Source organism: Ranitomeya imitator, chromosome 2 (genome assembly GCF_032444005.1).
Source record: "Ranitomeya imitator isolate aRanImi1 chromosome 2, aRanImi1.pri, whole genome shotgun sequence".
NCBI classification, from domain to species: domain Eukaryota; kingdom Metazoa; phylum Chordata; class Amphibia; order Anura; family Dendrobatidae; genus Ranitomeya; species Ranitomeya imitator.
This window is the reverse complement of record NC_091283.1, coordinates 367,062,182-367,080,616: the sequence shown is the minus strand read 5'-3', so window position 1 is coordinate 367,080,616 and position 18,435 is coordinate 367,062,182. Positions and strand designations below refer to the sequence as shown.

Genomic DNA, 18,435 nt, shown 5'->3' with positions numbered 1-18,435 from the left:
CTCTATTTTTTGTGTTGGATTGGACCTAATATGTGATAACTCTCTGTATGTGAATAAAAGTATGTAGTAATCATGTGAAGTCAGTAACAGCTCTGGAGAATTCTTACATGGGCTCTTTATGATGTTACATCCTCATCTTCTCCCCATTCTGATCCCTGCAGTATCAGATCCTCTCACTGGAGATCTTCAATATAAGAGAATGATTGACACGTCAAGGATGGATAGGGAAAAGGACAAGATGGTGGAGAGGATATTACACATCACCCTAGAGATTCTTTTCCGACTTACTGGAGAGGTGAGAGATTCTGATGATGTCACATTACATCATTCTTATCTATGGGAATAAGAGATGGACAGAACTGGAGAGGTGAGGATTCTGGAAATGTCTGTAGTTAATTTGTCTTTCCATAACCAGGATTACACAGTAGTGAAGAAGACCTCTAGTGAGCACTGTCAGGTATGGGGAAGGACCCTGAGCCAAATCACAGGGCCTCCTTCTCACCCCTTGATGCATGAGGACATCAATGACCAGAAGATCCTAGAACTCACCTACAAGATGATTGAGCTGCTGACTGGAGAGGTGACACTGCTGGGAGTGCTGGTACATTATACAGTAAAACTATGAAGGGGTCGAGAGATAACGGTTTGATTGTATGTGTCAGGTTCCTGTAAGATGTCAGGATGTCACCATCTATTTCTCCATGGAGGAGTGGGAATATTTAGAAGGACACAAAGATCTGTACAAGAACGTCATGATGGATGTTCTCCAGCCCCCCACATCACCAGGTATTAGACAGAAATAAATACACATGGCCTATTATTATCTGTATGTAAAGAATGAATTCAGTTGATGTATATGTTTCCTCCAGTTCTTTCCAGTAAGAGGACAACACCAGAGAGATGTCCCCATCCTCTTCTTCCTCAGGACTGTAAACCTGAAAATACTGATGTTCCTCAGGATGATCAGGTAGATGAGGGAAGGTTTCATGAGATCTCCCCTATGATGTGTAAAGACTTTAAAGGTCTTGTGCTCAGTCTTGTTTTATCCACCAGTATTATATGTTTTATAATTGTGTAATGACAATGTTGGAGATGGCAGGATTAGAGCTGATCACAGATGTGATTTCTCCATCTGTCTGTGACTTTCACTGTATTTCTTTCAGGGTAAAGATCTGACCCATATTAATACTACAGAGACATATTTGAGGGGTGATGAGCGGTGTAAAGAGGAGATTCCTAAGGATGACTACCCAGGTGAGTCGTAATCACTAACTGCATATGTATATGGAGTTAGGGATTATGAAAAAATCTGATTTAAAAGTAAAGGTCCTGTATTTTATAAGGTGGATGGTTTGTAGACAAGAGATAGGAAACACTTTAGATGTTTTTTTTTCTCTGGACAAGGTAATTAAAAATATATATTGTTTATTATCTTGTTTTTTTGGTTACATGAGATTGTTTTGTCCTGACATAGTGCAAAATAAAGTATTTAAAAAAAATGAAAAATAAAGAAGATGAAACACTAATTTCCGTATTCTTCGGACTATAAGACGCACTGGACCATAAAAAGTTAATGCGTCAAATGGGGGGTCCGTCTTACAGTCCTGAATTCAGCTTACCCTGGGGCGATCAGCAGTGCTGGTGGAGCGGAGTCACAGGGAGTGTTTGGTGGTCCGGCGATGATATGCGTTATGAATAGGTAATTCAGAACCGCAATGGACCTTGAAGTTCAGAGCACACAAAGTGACCTGACAATAACCAAAAAACATAGGACGAGCTCTGAGACGTGGGAACTCTGCTGACCGCAATCCCTAATCCTAACACACCACACTAGAGGTAGCCGTGGATTGCGCCTAACGCTCCCTATGCAACTCGGCACAGCCTGAGAAAGTAGCTAGTCCTGAAGATAGAAAAATAAGCCTACCTTGCCTCAGAAATTCCCCAAAGGAAAAGGCAGCCCCCCACATATAATGACTGTGAGTAAGATGAAAATACAAACACAGAGATGAAATAGATTTAGCAAAGTGAGGCCCGACTTACTGAATAGACCGAGAATAGGAAAGATAGCTTTGCGGTCAACACAAAAACCTACAAACAACCACGCAGAGGGGCAAAAAGACCCTCCGCACCGACTAACGGTACGGAGGTGCTCCCTCTGCGTCTCAGAGCTTCCAGCAAGCAAGAAAAACCAATATAGCAAGCTGGACAGAAAATATAGCAAACAAAAGTAACACAAGCAGAACTTAGCTTATGCTGAGCAGACAGGCCACAGGAACGATCCAGGAGGAAGCAAGACCAATACTAGAACATTGACTGGAGGCCAGGATCAAAGCACTAGGTGGAGTTAAATAGAGCAGCACCTAACGACTTAACCTCATCACCTGAGGAAGGAAACTCAGAAGCCGCAGTACCACTCACATCCACCAACGGAAGCCCATAGACAGAATCAGCCGAAGTACCACTTGTGACCACAGGAGAGAGCTCGACCACAGAATTCACAACAGTACCCCCCCTTGAGGAGGGGTCACCGAACCCTCACCAGAGCTCCCAGGCCGACCAAGATGAGCCATATGAAAGGCACGAACAAGATCGGCAGCATGGACATCAGAGGCAAAGACCCAGGAATTATCTTCCTGACCATAACCCTTCCACTTAACCAGATACTGGAGTTTCCGTCTCGAAACACGAGAATCCAAAATCTTCTCCACTATATACTCCAACTCCCCCTCCACCAAAACCGGGGCAGGAGGATCAACAGATGGAACCATAGGTGCCACGTATCTCCGCAACAATGACCTATGGAATACGTTATGGATGGAAAAAGAATCTGGAAGGGTCAAACGAAAAGATACAGGATTAAGAACCTCAGAAATCCTATACGGACCAATGAAACGAGGCTTAAACTTAGGAGAGGAAACCTTCATAGGAATATAACGAGATGACAACCAAACCAAATCCCCAACACGAAGTCGGGGACCCACACAGCGTCTGCGATTAGCGAAACGTTGAGCCTTCTCCTGGGACAAGGTCAAATTGTCCACTACATGAGTCCAAATCCGCTGCAACCTGTCCACCACAGTATCCACACCAGGACAGTCCGAAGACTCAACCTGCCCTGAAGAGAAACGAGGATGGAACCCAGAATTGCAGAAAAACAGCGAAACCAAGGTAGCCGAGCTGGCCCGATTATTAAGGGCGAACTCAGCCAACGGCAAAAAGGACACCCAATCATCCTGATCAGCAGAAACAAAACATCTCAGATATGTTTCCAAGGTCTGATTGGTTCGTTCAGTCTGGCCATTTGTCTGAGGATGGAAAGCCGAGGAAAAAGACAAATCAATGCCCATCCTAGCACAAAAGGCTCGCCAAAACCTCGAAACAAACTGGGAACCTCTGTCAGAAACGATGTTCTCTGGAATGCCATGTAAATGAACCACATGCTGGAAGAACAATGGCACCAAATCAGAGGAGGAAGGTAATTTAGACAAGGGTACCAAATGGATCATCTTAGAGAAGCGATCACAAACTACCCAAATGACCGACATTTTTTGAGAGACGGGGAGATCCGAAATAAAATCCATAGAGATATGTGTCCAAGGCCTCTTCGGGACTGGCAAGGGCAAAAGCAACCCACTGGCACGAGAACAGCAGGGCTTAGCCCAAGCACAAATCCCACAGGACTGCACAAAAGAACGCACATCCCGCGACAGAGATGGCCACCAAAAGGATCTAGCCACTAACTCTCTGGTACCAAAGATTCCAGGATGACCAGCCAACACCGAACAATGAACCTCAGAGATAACTTTATTCGTCCACCTATCAGGGACAAACAGTTTCTCCGCTGGGCAACGGTCAGGTGTATTAGCCTGAAATTTTTGCAGCACCCGCCGCAAATCAGGGGAAATGGCAGACACAATTACTCCCTCTTTGAGAATACCCGCCGGCTCAGGCAAACCCGGAGAATCGGGCACAAAACTCCTAGACAGGGCATCCGCCTTCACATTTTTAGAGCCCGGAAGGTACGAAACCACAAAGTCAAAACGGGAGAAAAACAGCGACCAACGAGCCTGTCTAGGATTCAACCGTTTGGCAGACTCGATATAAGTCAAGTTCTTGTGATCAGTCAAGACCACCACGCGATGCTTAGCTCCTTCAAGCCAATGACGCCACTCCTCGAATGCCCACTTCATGGCCAGCAACTCTCGATTGCCAACATCGTAATTTCGCTCAGCAGGCGAAAACTTCCTGGAAAAGAAGGCGCATGGCTTCATCACCGAGCAATCAGAACCTCTTTGCGACAAAACAGCCCCCGCTCCAATTTCAGAAGCATCAACCTCGACCTGGAACGGAAGCGAAACATCTGGTTGACACAACACAGGGGCAGAAGAAGAACGACGCTTCAACTCTTGAAAAGCTTCCAAAGCAGCAGAAGACCAATTGACCACATCAGCACCCTTCTTGGTCAAATCGGTCAATGGTTTAGCAATACTAGAAAAATTACAGATGAAGCGACGATAAAAATTAGCAAAGCCAAGGAACTTTTGCAGACTCTTCAGAGATGTCGGCTGAGTCCAATCATAAATGGACTGGACCTTAACAGGGTCCATCTCGATAGTAGAAGGGGAAAAAATGAACCCCAAAAATGAAACTTTCTGAACACCAAAGAGACACTTTGATCCCTTCACAAACAAAGAATTAGCACGCAGGACCTGGAACACCATTCTGACCTGCTTCACATGAGACTCCCAATCATCCGAGAAGACCAAAATATCATCCAAGTATACAATCAGGAATTTATCCAGGTACTCTCGGAAGATGTCATGCATAAAGGACTGAAATACTGATGGAGCATTGGCAAGTCCGAATGGCATAACCAGGTACTCAAAATGGCCCTCGGGCGTATTAAATGCAGTTTTCCATTCATCGCCCTGTTTAATACGCACAAGATTATACGCACCACGAAGATCTATCTTGGTGAACCAACTAGCCCCCTTAATCCGAGCAAACAAATCAGATAGCAGCGGCAAGGGGTACTGAAATTTGACCGTGATTTTATTTAGAAGGCGGTAATCAAGACAAGGTCTCAGCGAACCATCCTTCTTGGCCACAAAAAAGAACCCTGCTCCCAATGGCGATGACGACGGGCGAATATGACCCTTCTCCAAGGATTCTTTTACGTAACTCCGCATAGCGGCGTGCTCAGGTACAGATAAATTAAACAGTCGACCCTTAGGAAACTTACTACCAGGAATCAACTCGATAGCACAATCACAATCCCTATGCGGAGGTAGGGCATTGGACTTGGGCTCATCGAATACATCCCGGTAATCAGACAAGAACTCTGGGACCTCAGAAGGGGTGGATGATGAGATAGACAGAAATGGAACATCACCATGTACCCCCTGACAACCCCAGCTGGACACAGACATTGATTTCCAATCTAATACTGGGTTATGGACTTGTAGCCATGGCAACCCCAACACGACCACATCATGCAGATTTTGCAACACCAGAAAGCGAATATCCTCCTGGTGCGCAGGAGCCATGCACATGGTCAGCTGGGTCCAATACTGAGGCTTATTCTTGGCCAAAGGCGTAGCATCAATTCCTCTCAATGGAATAAGACACTGCAAGGGCTCCAAGACAAACCCACAGCGCCTAGCAAACTCCAAGTCCATCAAATTCAGGGCAGCGCCTGAATCCACAAATGCCATGACAGAATAGGAAGACAAAGAGCAGATCAAAGTAACGGACAAAAGAAATTTCGACTGTACGGTACCAATGGTGGCAGACTTAGCGAACCGCTTAGTGCGCTTAGGACAATCGGAGATAGCACGAGTGGAATCACCACAGTAGAAACACAGCCCATTCTGACGTCTGTGTTCTTGCCTTTCAGCTCTGGTCAAAGTCCTATCGCACTGCATAGGCTCAGGTTTATGCTCAGATAATACCGCCAAATGGTGCACAGATTTACGCTCACGCAAGCGTTGACCGATCTGAATGGCCAAAGACATAGACTCTTTCAGACCAGCAGGCATAGGAAATCCCTCCATGACATCCTTAAGGGCTTCAGAGAGACCCTTTCTGAAAATAGCTGCCAGCGCACATTCATTCCATTGAGTGAGCACAGACCACTTTCTAAACTTCTGACAATAAATCTCTATCTCATCCTGACCCTGACACAGAGCCAGCAAATTTTTCTCTGCCTGATCCACTGAATTAGGTTCATCGTACAGTAATCCGAGCGCCAGAAAAAACGCATCAATATTACATAATGGAAACAGGAACACATGGGCTACTTGCACAGTGAACAAGTCTGTATGATCATGTTCACACACCACCAAGAAACCTGAAGACACAAAAGAGAATAGTAAAACCAAAAACACTCAGTTTGAAAAAATGTTGCAGTAATCCGCAAGTGCTAGTAAAAGATGTAAAAAACAGGGTATTTGGTTGATACGTTTTTTGCAAAAAATGTATACTAAGCTGCTCTACCAATCTTCACGGTATACCCTTATCAGAGCAGTCCTAACTAATGTATGCAATCCCTATCTGATGTATTTAAAAACCTGATCATCTGTATATAACCTGTGTGAACAGGGTTCAGAGAGGAAAAATCCATGTGTGCATACAGGGTAGAACAGCTATTGTGCAGATAGTCCAAGAGGAGTGGTGGAACTCCCCAGTCTTGTAGACACAAGAGAACAATTATGGAAACAGGAACACATGGGCTACTTGCACAGTGAACAAGTCTGTATGATCATGTTCACACACCACCAAGAAACCTGAAGACACAAAAGAGAATAGTAAAACCAAAAACACTCAGTTTGAAAAAATGTTGCAGTAATCCGCAAGTGCTAGTAAAAGATGTAAAAAACAGGGTATTTGGTTGATACGTTTTTTGCAAAAAATGTATACTAAGCTGCTCTACCAATCTTCACGGTATACCCTTATCAGAGCAGTCCTAACTAATGTATGCAATCCCTATCTGATGTATTTAAAAACCTGATCATCTGTATATAACCTGTGTGAACAGGGTTCAGAGAGGAAAAATCCATGTGTGCATACAGGGTAGAACAGCTATTGTGCAGATAGTCCAAGAGGAGTGGTGGAACTCCCCAGTCTTGTAGACACAAGAGAACAATTATGGAAACAGGAACACATGGGCTACTTGCACAGTGAACAAGTCTGTATGATCATGTTCACACACCACCAAGAAACCTGAAGACACAAAAGAGAATAGTAAAACCAAAAACACTCAGTTTGAAAAAATGTTGCAGTAATCCGCAAGTGCTTTTGGTTTTACTATTCTCTTTTGTGTCTTCAATATTACATAATGCAGGATCTCCTGGCGCAAGGGAAAATGCCCAGTCTTGAGGGTCGCCACGTAATAAAGAAATAATGATCTTAACTTGTTGAACTGGGTCACCAGAGGAGCGAGGTTTCAACGCCAGAAACAGTTTGCAATTATTTTTGGAACTCAGAAATTTAGCTCTATCTCCAGAAAACAAATCAGGAATAGGAATTCTTGGTTCTAACATAGAATTCTGAGCCACAAAGTCTTGAATACCTTGTACTTTTGCAGTGAGATGATCCACACATGAAGACAGACCTTTAATGTCCATCACTACACCTGTGTCCTGAACCACCCAAATGTCTAGGGGAAAAAAAAGGCAAAACACAGTGCAAAGAAAAAAAAATTGTCTCAGAACTTCTTTTTTCCCTCTATTGAGAAGCATAGTACTTTAGGCCTCCAGTACTGTTATGAATAGGTAATTTAGAACCGCAATGGACCTTGAAGTTCAGAGCACACAAAGTGACCTGACAATAGCCAAAAAACATAGGACGAGCTCTGAGACGTGGGAACTCTGCTGACCGCAATCCCTAATCCTAACACACCACACTAGAGGTAGCCGTGGATTGCGCCTAACGCTCCCTATGCAACTCGGCACAGCCTGAGAAACTAGCTAGCCCTGAAGATAGAAAAATAAGCCTACCTTGCCTCAGAGAAATTCCCCAAAGGAAAAGGCAGCCCCCCACATATAATGACTGTGAGTAAGATGAAAATACAAACACAGAGATGAAATAGATTTAGCAAAGTGAGGCCCGACTTACTGAATAGACCGAGAATAGGAAAGATAGCTTTGCGGTCAACACAAAAACCTACAAACAACCACGCAGAGGGGCAAAAAGACCCTCCGCACCGACTAACGGTACGGAGGTGCTCCCTCTGCGTCTCAGAGCTTCCAGCAAGCAAGAAAAACCAATATAGCAAGCTGGACAGAAAATATAGCAAACAAAAGTAACACAAGCAGAACTTAGCTTATGCAGAGCAGACAGGCCACAGGAACGATCCAGGAGGAAGCAAGACCAATACTAGAACATTGATTGGAGGCCAGGATCAAAGCACTAGGTGGAGTTAAATAGAGCAGCACCTAACGACTTAACCTCATCACCTGAGGAAGGAAACTCAGAAGCCGCAGTACCACTCACATCCACCAACGGAAGCCCATAGACAGAATCAGCCGAAGTACCACTTGTGACCACAGGAGGGAGCTCGACCACAGAATTCACAACAGATATGACCCTGACTGTTGCAGCAGGTTCATCGGTGATCTGTGGTGCAGGGGCTTCGCCAACATTTTGTGAAAGCCCGGAGCCCCGGCACATCAATTCCTGCGATGCAGTGGTCTCCATGAAATCCCATCCCAATGCGGCAGGTTCGGCAGTGCTTGGTGGTGCTGGGGGCTCTGGTGAAATTTTGTGAAAGCCCGGAGCCTGCGCATTTCCATTGCCTCGATGCTGTGGCCTTTGGGAAATGGCCGCCGGAGGAGGCGCATACGGCAGCCATTTTCCCGGAGGTGGGGCATGCGCAGATTGAGATCTCAGGAGAGGAGATCTCATTGCTGAGGTCTCAATCTGTGCATGTGCCACCTCTGGCTGCCATTTTCCCGGAGGCCACAGCATCGAGGCAATGGAAGTGCGTGTGCTCCGGGTTTTCCAAATGTCGCCAGAGCCCCCCGCACCGCCAAGCATGTCGCACTGGGAAGGGAGTGAGATCATCACCCTGCAGCGTTGTACCACAAGAAGAATCACCCGACTCCTGCTGCCACCACCCTAATTTAAAGTATGGTATATTCTGACTATAAGACGCACCCCCATTTTCCCCCAATTTTGGGGGTGGGAATGTGTGTCTAAGGCTAGTTTCACACTGGTGCGCCTCTTCATTCAGCTCCACCTATGGCTGCATGCAGTGTGCGCACCAAATCTTTAACATTGGGTACGCAGGCCATGCCGCTGTATGCGGATGCCGCCGCATGCGTCATTTTGATGGTGAGATGACCTGTGCCGAACGCAACAAGTTGCAATTTCGTGCAGATGCTGCACCGTCAAAACGACGCACGCGGCGGCATCTGCATACAGCGGCATGGCCTGCGTACCCAATGTTAAAGATAGGGTGCGCACGCCACATGCAGCCGTAGGCGGAGCTGAATGAAGAGGTGCGGCAGTGTGCGGGGCTTCACTGAGGAAGTCCGCATCCCTCTGCAGCCCGGCTAAACGCTAGTGTGAAACTAGCCTAATAGTTCTAAAAATACAGTAATTGCAGTGAAGTTACAAATTCTCCCTATCTGCCAGATGATTTCTAAATAGATGCAACTCACTAGAGAAGAAGATGTGAGACACACAATGTGTGATACAAACTTACCCTGATTTATTTGGGATGTGTTTTAGTTTTTATAGTTTCGAGAAGCATATTAAAACGTTCAGCATAATCATAAGAAAGCAGCCGATGCAGAATTTATAAACCAATCATCAGTAATACTAAATGACCAATAGAAATATTAGCGGTGTGGAATACAACTAATCACAGGTAGTACACACAAGATAACAAGTTTCAAATCCTTACTTATCTTTAATTTTATAAGAAAGCAGCTACATTCGGAAGCGAAGTTTTGAGAAGAGATCATTTGGCTTTTGGAGTGTGGATTTTTAACGACTGATTTATGGAAGACATGTCGCTTTTCCATAGCCATTTTCTATGGACCGATGATAGACCTGTGCGGTGGTTTATTTTTTCGAGATGAGAAAGTGTTTTTGCTACATAACGTGCATTTAATATACCAATGTTGTAAAAATATAATGAAAAAGTTATTTTATTAAAAAGTAATACTTGTTTTTACTCTTGGCAGATGACTGTATGTGGAGATCACAGGAACAACTGATATCTTCAATTACTAAATTAGATGGCATTGATCTCATACAAGATACAACTGAAGGTTTATCATTTGATCCTTTTAAACATGTCCTATCTTTTGATTTATTGCAGACTATTAAGAAAGATGAAAGTAAAAAAATTGGATTTGAAAATCCAAATGCTCTTACTACAAACATGCCATGTTCATGTACAGAATATACAAAATGTTTTTCCCATAAAACATCTTTTATTACACATCCAATAAGTCACACAGAGGACAAAATATTTTCGTGTTCAGAGTTTGGGAAATTCTTTAACCATAAATCAGATCTCATTAAACATAAGCGAATTCACACCGGTGAAAAGTCATATTCATGTTCAGAATGTGGGGAATGTTTTGGAGATGAATCATATCTTATGGCACATCAGATAATTCACACAAGGAAGCTATATTCTTGCTCAGAATGTGGTAAATATTTTAGCCAGAAATCGCGTCTTGCTAGACACCAGAGAACTCACACAGGGGAGAAGCCATTTTCGTGTTCAGAATGTGGGAAATGTTTTTCTGATAAATCAAAGCTCATTAGACATCAGAGAATTCACACAGGAGAGAAGTCATATTCATGTTTGGAATGTGGGAAATGTTTCTCAGAGAAATCACATCTTCTTACACACCAGAGAATTCACACAGGAGAGAAGCCATATTTATGTTTAGAATGTGGTAAATGTTTTAACCAGAAATCATATTTAGTTGTACACCAGAGAATTCACACAGGGAATATGCAATTTTCATGTTCAGAATGTGGTAAATATTTTAACCAGAAATCACATCTTGCTAGACACCAGAGAACTCACTCGGGGGAGAAGCCTTTTTCATGTTCAGAATGTGGGAAATGTTTTAAAGAGAAATCACATCTTCTTACACATCAGAAAATTCACACTGGAGAAAAGCCATATTCATGTTCAGAATGTGGGAAATTTTTTAAACAGAAATCATATTTAGTTCTCCATCAGAGAATTCACACGGGTGAAAAGCCATATTCATGTTCAGAATGTGGGAAATGTTTTACACAGAAATCAAGTCTTGTTGGACATCAGAGTAGCCACACAGGAGAAAAGCCATATTCATGTTCAGAATGTGGGAAATGTTTTACACAGAAATCAAGTCTTGTTGTACATCAGAGTAGCCACTCGGGGGAAAAGCCATATTCATGTTCAGAATGTGGGAAATGTTTTACACAGAAATCAAGTCTTGTTGGACATCAGAGAATTCACACAGGGGAAAAGCCATATTCATGTTCAGAATGTGGAAAATGTTTTGCACAGAAGTCAAGTCTTGTTGGACATCAGAGTAGCCACTCAGGGGAAAAAACATATTTATGTTCGGAATGTGGGAAAGTTTTTACCCAGCAGTTATGTTTTCTTAACCATCAAATATCTCACATAGAGGGAAAGACATTACCACATCTAGATATTAAGGAATGTTTTATTTCAAAATCAAATTTTATTGACAATAATAAAAAAACTTCACTCTGAAAGAAACCAAATACAGGCAGTATTCAAGTTACGAACATCCAACTTACGTATGACTCATAGTTATAGAAGATGTAAATAAAAACAACAAATACTCACTCAATCACTCACCTCTCTAACCACTCCACTGACTGTCATCCGGTCCTTTTTCTGCCAATGCGTTCTGCATATACAGCCTTTTCACTATTTTCCACGACTTTAGGCCATGTCCAAGCCTCAGAGGTCACTGCGAGTTGTAAGGTTGTGATGTCAAGACATGGTCGGTAACCTTATAACGCATATTGGCCTCCAAAGCATGGATTCAGCTGGAAGTCCTGACCTATAGTGAAGATACTGGAGATGTGGCAAACGTCAGTGGAAAGAAGAGAACCGAAGGGCAGGCAGCGATCAGGTGAGATGACTATAGTTAAAAGCGAACTAATATTCAGACCATCCCACTGCTTGTTGCTCGCTGTCTGGTTGTCTTCTTTCCACCACCAGAACTTTGCCTTTTCACTGTAGGCTGGGACTTACAAACATGTTCAGATTGCAAATTTCTATGATAAATATAGTAGTATTTTCACCACCACTGGAACAGATTTTCTTCTCTACAGCATGTTCCAAATTATTATATAAATTGGATTTAAGTGTCATAAAGATTTAATTGTTTTGTTTTCAAATAAACTCATGGATGGTATTGTCTCAGGGCTCAATGGATCACTGAAATCAATCTTAAACACATGTGATAATTAGATTTCCAGGTGATTCTAATTAAAGGAAAACTATTTAAAAATGATGTTCCACATTATTAAGCAGGCCACAGATTTCAAGCACTATGGGAAATAAAAAGGATCTCTCTGCTGCTGAAAAGCCATAAATAGTGCAATGCCTTGGACAAGGTATGAAAACATTAGATATTTCACGAAAACTTAAGAGTGATAATCGTACTGTGAAGAGATTTGTGACTGAAACAGAGCATAGACAGAGTTCATGCAGATAAAGGCATAATGAGGAAGGTTTCTGCCAGACAAATTCATTGGATTAAGAGAGCAGCTGCCAAAATACCATTACAAAGCAGCAAACAGTTATTTGAAGCTGCTGGTGCCTCTGGAGTCCCTCGAACCTCAAGGTGTAGAATCCTTCAAAGGCTTGCTGTGGTACATAAACCTACTATTCGGCCACCCTTAGACAGTGTTCACAAGCAGAAACGGTTGCAGTGGACCCAGATATACATGAAGACTAATTTTCAAAATGTCTTGTTTGTGTTAGAATCTGTTTTGTTTTTGACCATCCACCATCTTGTTGTTTTCTGGCTGCTGGTCTTTTTTCCCGTGATGCTGGGTTGCCTTAGGTCAGGTGATTGTATCACCCTTTATTACCCAGCACCTGTCTCCCATTCCTTGCTGGACAACAGTGTTAATCTGCTAGAGTTCTGGCTAGGTGCTTTGATAGCTTTCTGTGTTTGATATTGTGCAGTTCTGGGATCTCTGGTTCTGCTATCTTTAGTTTCTGTTTTCATTTGGTTTCTGCAGCCGTCTCTATGTTTTCTATTAGGAGGTGACCTGTTTTTTTATACCCAGTCCTTAGATCTTTCAGGGACCTGCTTCCCCCTATCTATAGGTCTTCGCTGAGATTAACCTAGGATCGTCGTTGGGTCTATTTGCAAGGAATGGGTTGCCCACTCCATCGTAGGGTATCAGCCTAGTCTCAGTGCAGGGTCAGTTTTCCCCCTTCTATCCTAGTTCTGTGTTGCAGTTCCGTAACAGTTTGTCCAGCCATACAAAAAAAAAGAAAATAAATTCTCTCCCGGATTCCTTCAATTTGTGCAGCATCCAAGAACTTGCTCAACGCTTGCAAAGGTTAACTTTTGAAGTAGCCGATCTGCAACAGCGGGTGAGTAATTACGCTGGAGTATGCTCTGAAGAACCTAAGGTAGGATTACCTGAGTTTTTTTCTGGTAAACGGCAGGAATTTTTTACATTTAAAAATGCATGTTTACTATATTTTCGGCTTAGACCCAGATCCTCAGGGAGTGAATTACAGTGTGTGGGGATTATTATGTCTTTACTGCGAAATGAACCCCAAATCTGGGCATTTTCATTACATCCTGATGATCCTTGTTTGACATCAGTAGAAGCATTTTTTTTTCTGCATCGGGGTTGTTATATGATGATCCTGATCGGGTCACATCAGCTGAGGCAGTATTGCACCCAGTTCAGACGATGGTCCACAACGGTCAGGTGGAATGACCCAGCGCTCAAGAGTCAGTTTTTAGCTGGTTTGAGTGATGGAGTTAAAGATTTGCTCATTGCATATCCTGCATCTGATACTTTGGAAACTGCTGTGCAGTTAGCTATCCGTGTGGATAGAAGATTGAGAGGCAGACAGAATGAAGAGAAGGTTCATATAATGCTGAACCCAGCCTCTCAGGATAGCCCCGTCGACAGCGGGGAACCGATGCAACATGGGGCGATGTCCTCTCGTTCCAAGGAGAGGGAGAAGAGGTTTTCTGAAGGGCTATGCTTGTATTGTGGTAAGGCTGACCATTTTATTAAGCAATGTGAGGTTCGCATAAGGAAAGAGAAAAAGGTCAGTAGGAGTAACACTCCAGTTTGTATTGCGTTTTTATGATCCGCAGGAGTTTTTTTTTTCTGGTAATACCACATATCATGGTCATTCCACTGATTTTCAGGTAATGGTGGATTGTGGTTCTGCACTTAATTTGATCAACAATTCCTAGACAAATATAAGTTTGATTCTAAACCATTGCCATCTCCTATTCTTGTTGTACGTGATAACACTCCTCTGGAACATTGGTGTATTTCTCGAAAGGTTACCGGGTTCCCACTTACTGTGAATATGGAACATCAGGAGTGAATAGACTTGTTTGTTCTTGCTAAATTACCTTGCCCAGTCATCCTGGGTTAAAAATGCACAATCCTTTGCTGGACTGGTCGTCTAGTACTATAAGGTCCTGGGGTCAGGGGTGTTATGGTAATTGTTGTAATGTTCACATTGCTGCTGTTGTGAAGAAGGAGCTACCTGAAGCCATTCAGGATTTCTGGAGGGTATTTACGGAGGTTGAGTCGCAAGCTCTACCACCTCATAGAGATTACAACTGCGCTATTAAGTTCGTCCCAGGTGCCACACTTCCTAAGAGTCGTTTATTTAATCTGACGATTCCCAAGAGGGAGGCCTTAAAGAAATACCTACAGACTGGTTTAGCTGTAGGTCATATAAGACCCTCTAAGTGCCCTGTGGCTGTAGGATTATTTTTTGTCAAAAAGAAGGATTGGGGCCTTAGGCCGTGTCTGGATTTTCAGGAGATTAATAAGATCGCTGTGCGCAATCCTTACTCGTTGCCGCTGATTCCGGATTTGTTTAACCAACTACCCGGAGCGAAGTGGTTCTCTAAGATTGACCTTCGTGGGGCATATAATTTTCTGTGGGTGAAGGAGGGCGATGAATGGAAGACAGCCTTTAATACCCCAAAAGGTCATTTTGAGTGTCTGGTGATGCCTTTTGGCCTTACTAATGTGCTTGCGTTTTTTTTTTTTAATTTCATTAATGACATTCTGAGGTCGTTGATCAGTAGGAGTGTTATTGTTTATTTGGATGATATTTTGATCTCATACGATCTGGAGTCGCATTGGCAGAGAGTCCTCGAAGTTCTACAGATTTTGAGCGAAAACTCTATGCTAAATTGGAGAAGTGTGTGTTTGCAGTACGGAAAATTAGTTTTTTGGGGTACCTTGTCTCCAGTGATGGGTTTGAGATGGACCCGGTGAAGGTTCAGGCAGTATTGGAGTGGCCTAGGCCTGAATGTTTGAAGTCGTTTCAGAGATTTTTAGGGTTTGCTAATTATTGCAGAAAATTCATAAAGAATTTTTCTGCGATCGCTAAACCTATAACTGATCTCACCAAGAAGGGTTCTAATACTGTTCAATGGTCCTCTGAGGCTGTTAAGGCTTTTGAGCATCTCAAGGAGAGATTTAGCTGCTCTGCTCCTGTTTTGATCCAGACAGATGAGACCCAACCATTTCTGGTAGAGGTTGATGCCTCTTCAGTAGGGGTGGGGGCAGTTATGTCCCAGGAGGGAGAGGATGGGGTGCATCCCTGTGTTTTCTTTTCTAAAAATTTTTCGGAGACTATGATGTTGGGAACAGAGAGTTGCTGGCCATTTAACTCGCGTTTGAGCATTGGCGACATTTTTTGGAGGGGGCTAGACATCCGCTACAGGTTTTTACTGATCATAACAATCTGAAATATCTGGATGCTGTTAAACATTTGAATGCCTGTCAAGCTAGGTGGGCACTGTTTTTTGCCCGGTTTCATTTCTCCGTAACATATATACCTGGGATAAAGAATGTTAAAGCGGATGCTTTGTCTCGTAGTTTCCTTCCAGCAGTTAATACTGAGAAGGAGGATTGTATTTTACAGAAAGGGGTGGTGGTGGCAGCATTGGGTTCTGAGTTGGAGAGTAGCATCCTAGAGGCCCAGAATGCTAGACCAACTAACACTCCGTATGGTAAAGTATTTGTGCCTAGAACCTTGCGGAGAGCTTTGCTGAATGTCATGAGTCTCGGTTGGCTGCTCATCCAGGGATTTCGGAAACTAGAAAGTCGATCGGTCGAAGTTTCTGGTGGCCAGGGTGGCAAAGAGAAATCATCAAGTGGGTGCATCAGTTTACTGTGTGCGCTAGGTCGAAGGCCTCACATGCCCCGGCTGCAGAGTTGCTGTGCCGTTTGGAGGTTCCTAGTTTGCCATGGTCAAATCTTGCTATGGATTTTATCACCAATCTGCTGGTCTCTCAGGGTTTTTCTGTCATCTGGGTTGGTTGTTGTTGACCGGTTTAGTAAGATGTCATCTGGTCCCGTTCAATAAATTACGCTGCGCCAAGACTCTAGCTAAGGCGTTTGTGAAAGAGATTGTCAGGCTCCATTGGGTTCCCACGGATATTGTTTCCGCTAGAGGACCACAGTTTGTGGCTCGCTTTTGGCGTGCTTTTTGTGACAGATTAAAGGTTCATTTGTCATTTTCATCAGATTATCATCCAGAGTCCATTAGACAGACCGAAAGGATGAACCAGGACGTCGAGCAGTTTTTGAGATATTTTGTAGCAGACAATCAGGAGATGTGGTCGGAATATCTACCACTAGCTGAGGTTGCTCTTAATAATCATACGTCTTCCTTGGCTGGGTGTTCTCCTTTTTTTTGCTGTACAGAAAGGCATCCATCTTTCGTTCCATTTTCAAAGAATGGGGCAGCGGTGCCTGAGGAGGAGAGTTTTTCTGGAAATTTGGACAGGGTTTGAACCAATGTACACCATAATCTGAAGGAGGCAAATGGGAGGTCAAAGAAATATTTTGACAAGAAAAGAAGGGAGGCGTTGTTTGCAGTTTGGGACATGGTCTGGTTGTCCTCTAGGAATATGCGTTTGAAGATCCCTTCTTAAAAACTGGTGCCTGTTTGTTGGACCCTTCAGAGTGGTTCAGGTTGTCAACTCGGCAGCGGACATCCCCTCGTCCTGGAGAATTAATTCAGTTTTTCATATATCTTTGTGCTGCTCAGTTTATTCTGATAGACGTTCAGTCATATATGGACATTTATGTAGTGCTAATATGCCTGGTTCTATCATTTGTTGTATTTGTTGTGCTTTGCTGCCATCTACTGGCCGTTGCTGTATTCACTGTAATATTTGTCAGGGTATTTCCCACAACACCATTCTGTCTTTAGCTCCTCCTATCTTTTTCCTTCTTTTCCTGTTTTGTACTCCGTGCCATCTTGGAATACACATGTGCTGCAGAGCTGGAGAAAGGATTCTCTTGTTACCTCTAACCTGAAGCTTCTATTATCTCTATCTGGTGATTCTGTAACAGCTCTAACCTACAGTCCTCACTCTCACCAAGGTACTGTAAATAAAACCTGTTGAATGTATCACTGCATCATCCTTCTCGATCACCACGCGCGGCTGATAGAGACTAGGAGCACAGTTAGTGAGTAACGCTGTCCGCCATTGTTTATATAGCGATTTGTGATCACATCCCTCAGACACATCTCATCCACGTTATATCGGTGGCAGAATAGTAACAAGAGACCTAAGTCTACAGTGTCTGCGTGCATATGCATTGTCTGCTAGCAAGTCTTAACCGTCCGCCATCTTAGCTAAAACATGTCCACAAAGGGCACCATGGACCCATCTGCAAGTGAAGCACATCAGGTTCCCGACACCATAGATGCTGCAGGAGCAGGGTCCACACTTACTGCAGAGCAGGACGTACGACCCAAACGTGTAACCAAGCCGACACAAAAGGCCAGAGAGAACTATGAGACTACTAGAGACGAGTTCCATGATAACCTAGAACATTTATGGGGCAGAGTTGATCACTATTTAGCAGCTCTTCCACGTTATCACAGTGACGCTACAGGTTTAACCGCCACATTGAAGAGTTTATCTGCCGCCTATGATCGCTACCAGAGACTGCAAAGTACATCACATTCCTGAGTAACTGTGACATGGAAGATGCCCCAGCAGAAGTAACTGAAAGGGAAACTCTTCTCCAAGAAAAGACCTCATTAGTACGAGATGCCCAGGATAAAGCAGAACTCCGCATCGCTCACCTCCAAGAGGTTAGGTCACATCGCACAACATCGACCAAAATCACAGCTCAGTCTTCCAGATCATCTCACTCCAGGAAGTCAACATTGTCCGACAAGCTACTGGAGAT

At 43.5% G+C, this 18,435-nt stretch overlaps 1 protein-coding gene across 3 annotated transcripts in view; it reads left to right on the top strand.

The window, feature by feature from the left end:
* The window catches only part of LOC138663912 (zinc finger protein 665-like), a 298,942-nt gene extending 286,536 nt beyond the window's left edge, over positions 1 to 12,406 (top strand). For all 3 annotated transcript variants that reach the window (XM_069750282.1, XM_069750281.1, XM_069750283.1), the window contains exons 2-7: positions 162 to 295; positions 416 to 580; positions 663 to 786; positions 870 to 967; positions 1,164 to 1,254; positions 10,191 to 12,406. In XM_069750282.1, coding sequence (XP_069606383.1) covers positions 200 to 295; positions 416 to 580; positions 663 to 786; positions 870 to 967; positions 1,164 to 1,254; positions 10,191 to 11,731 — 2,115 coding nt within the window. In that variant the 5' untranslated portion in view covers positions 162 to 199 and the 3' untranslated portion in view covers positions 11,732 to 12,406. The remainder of the gene's footprint in view (positions 1 to 161; positions 296 to 415; positions 581 to 662; positions 787 to 869; positions 968 to 1,163; positions 1,255 to 10,190) is intronic.
* The last annotated feature ends 6,029 nt before the right edge of the window (positions 12,407 to 18,435 follow it).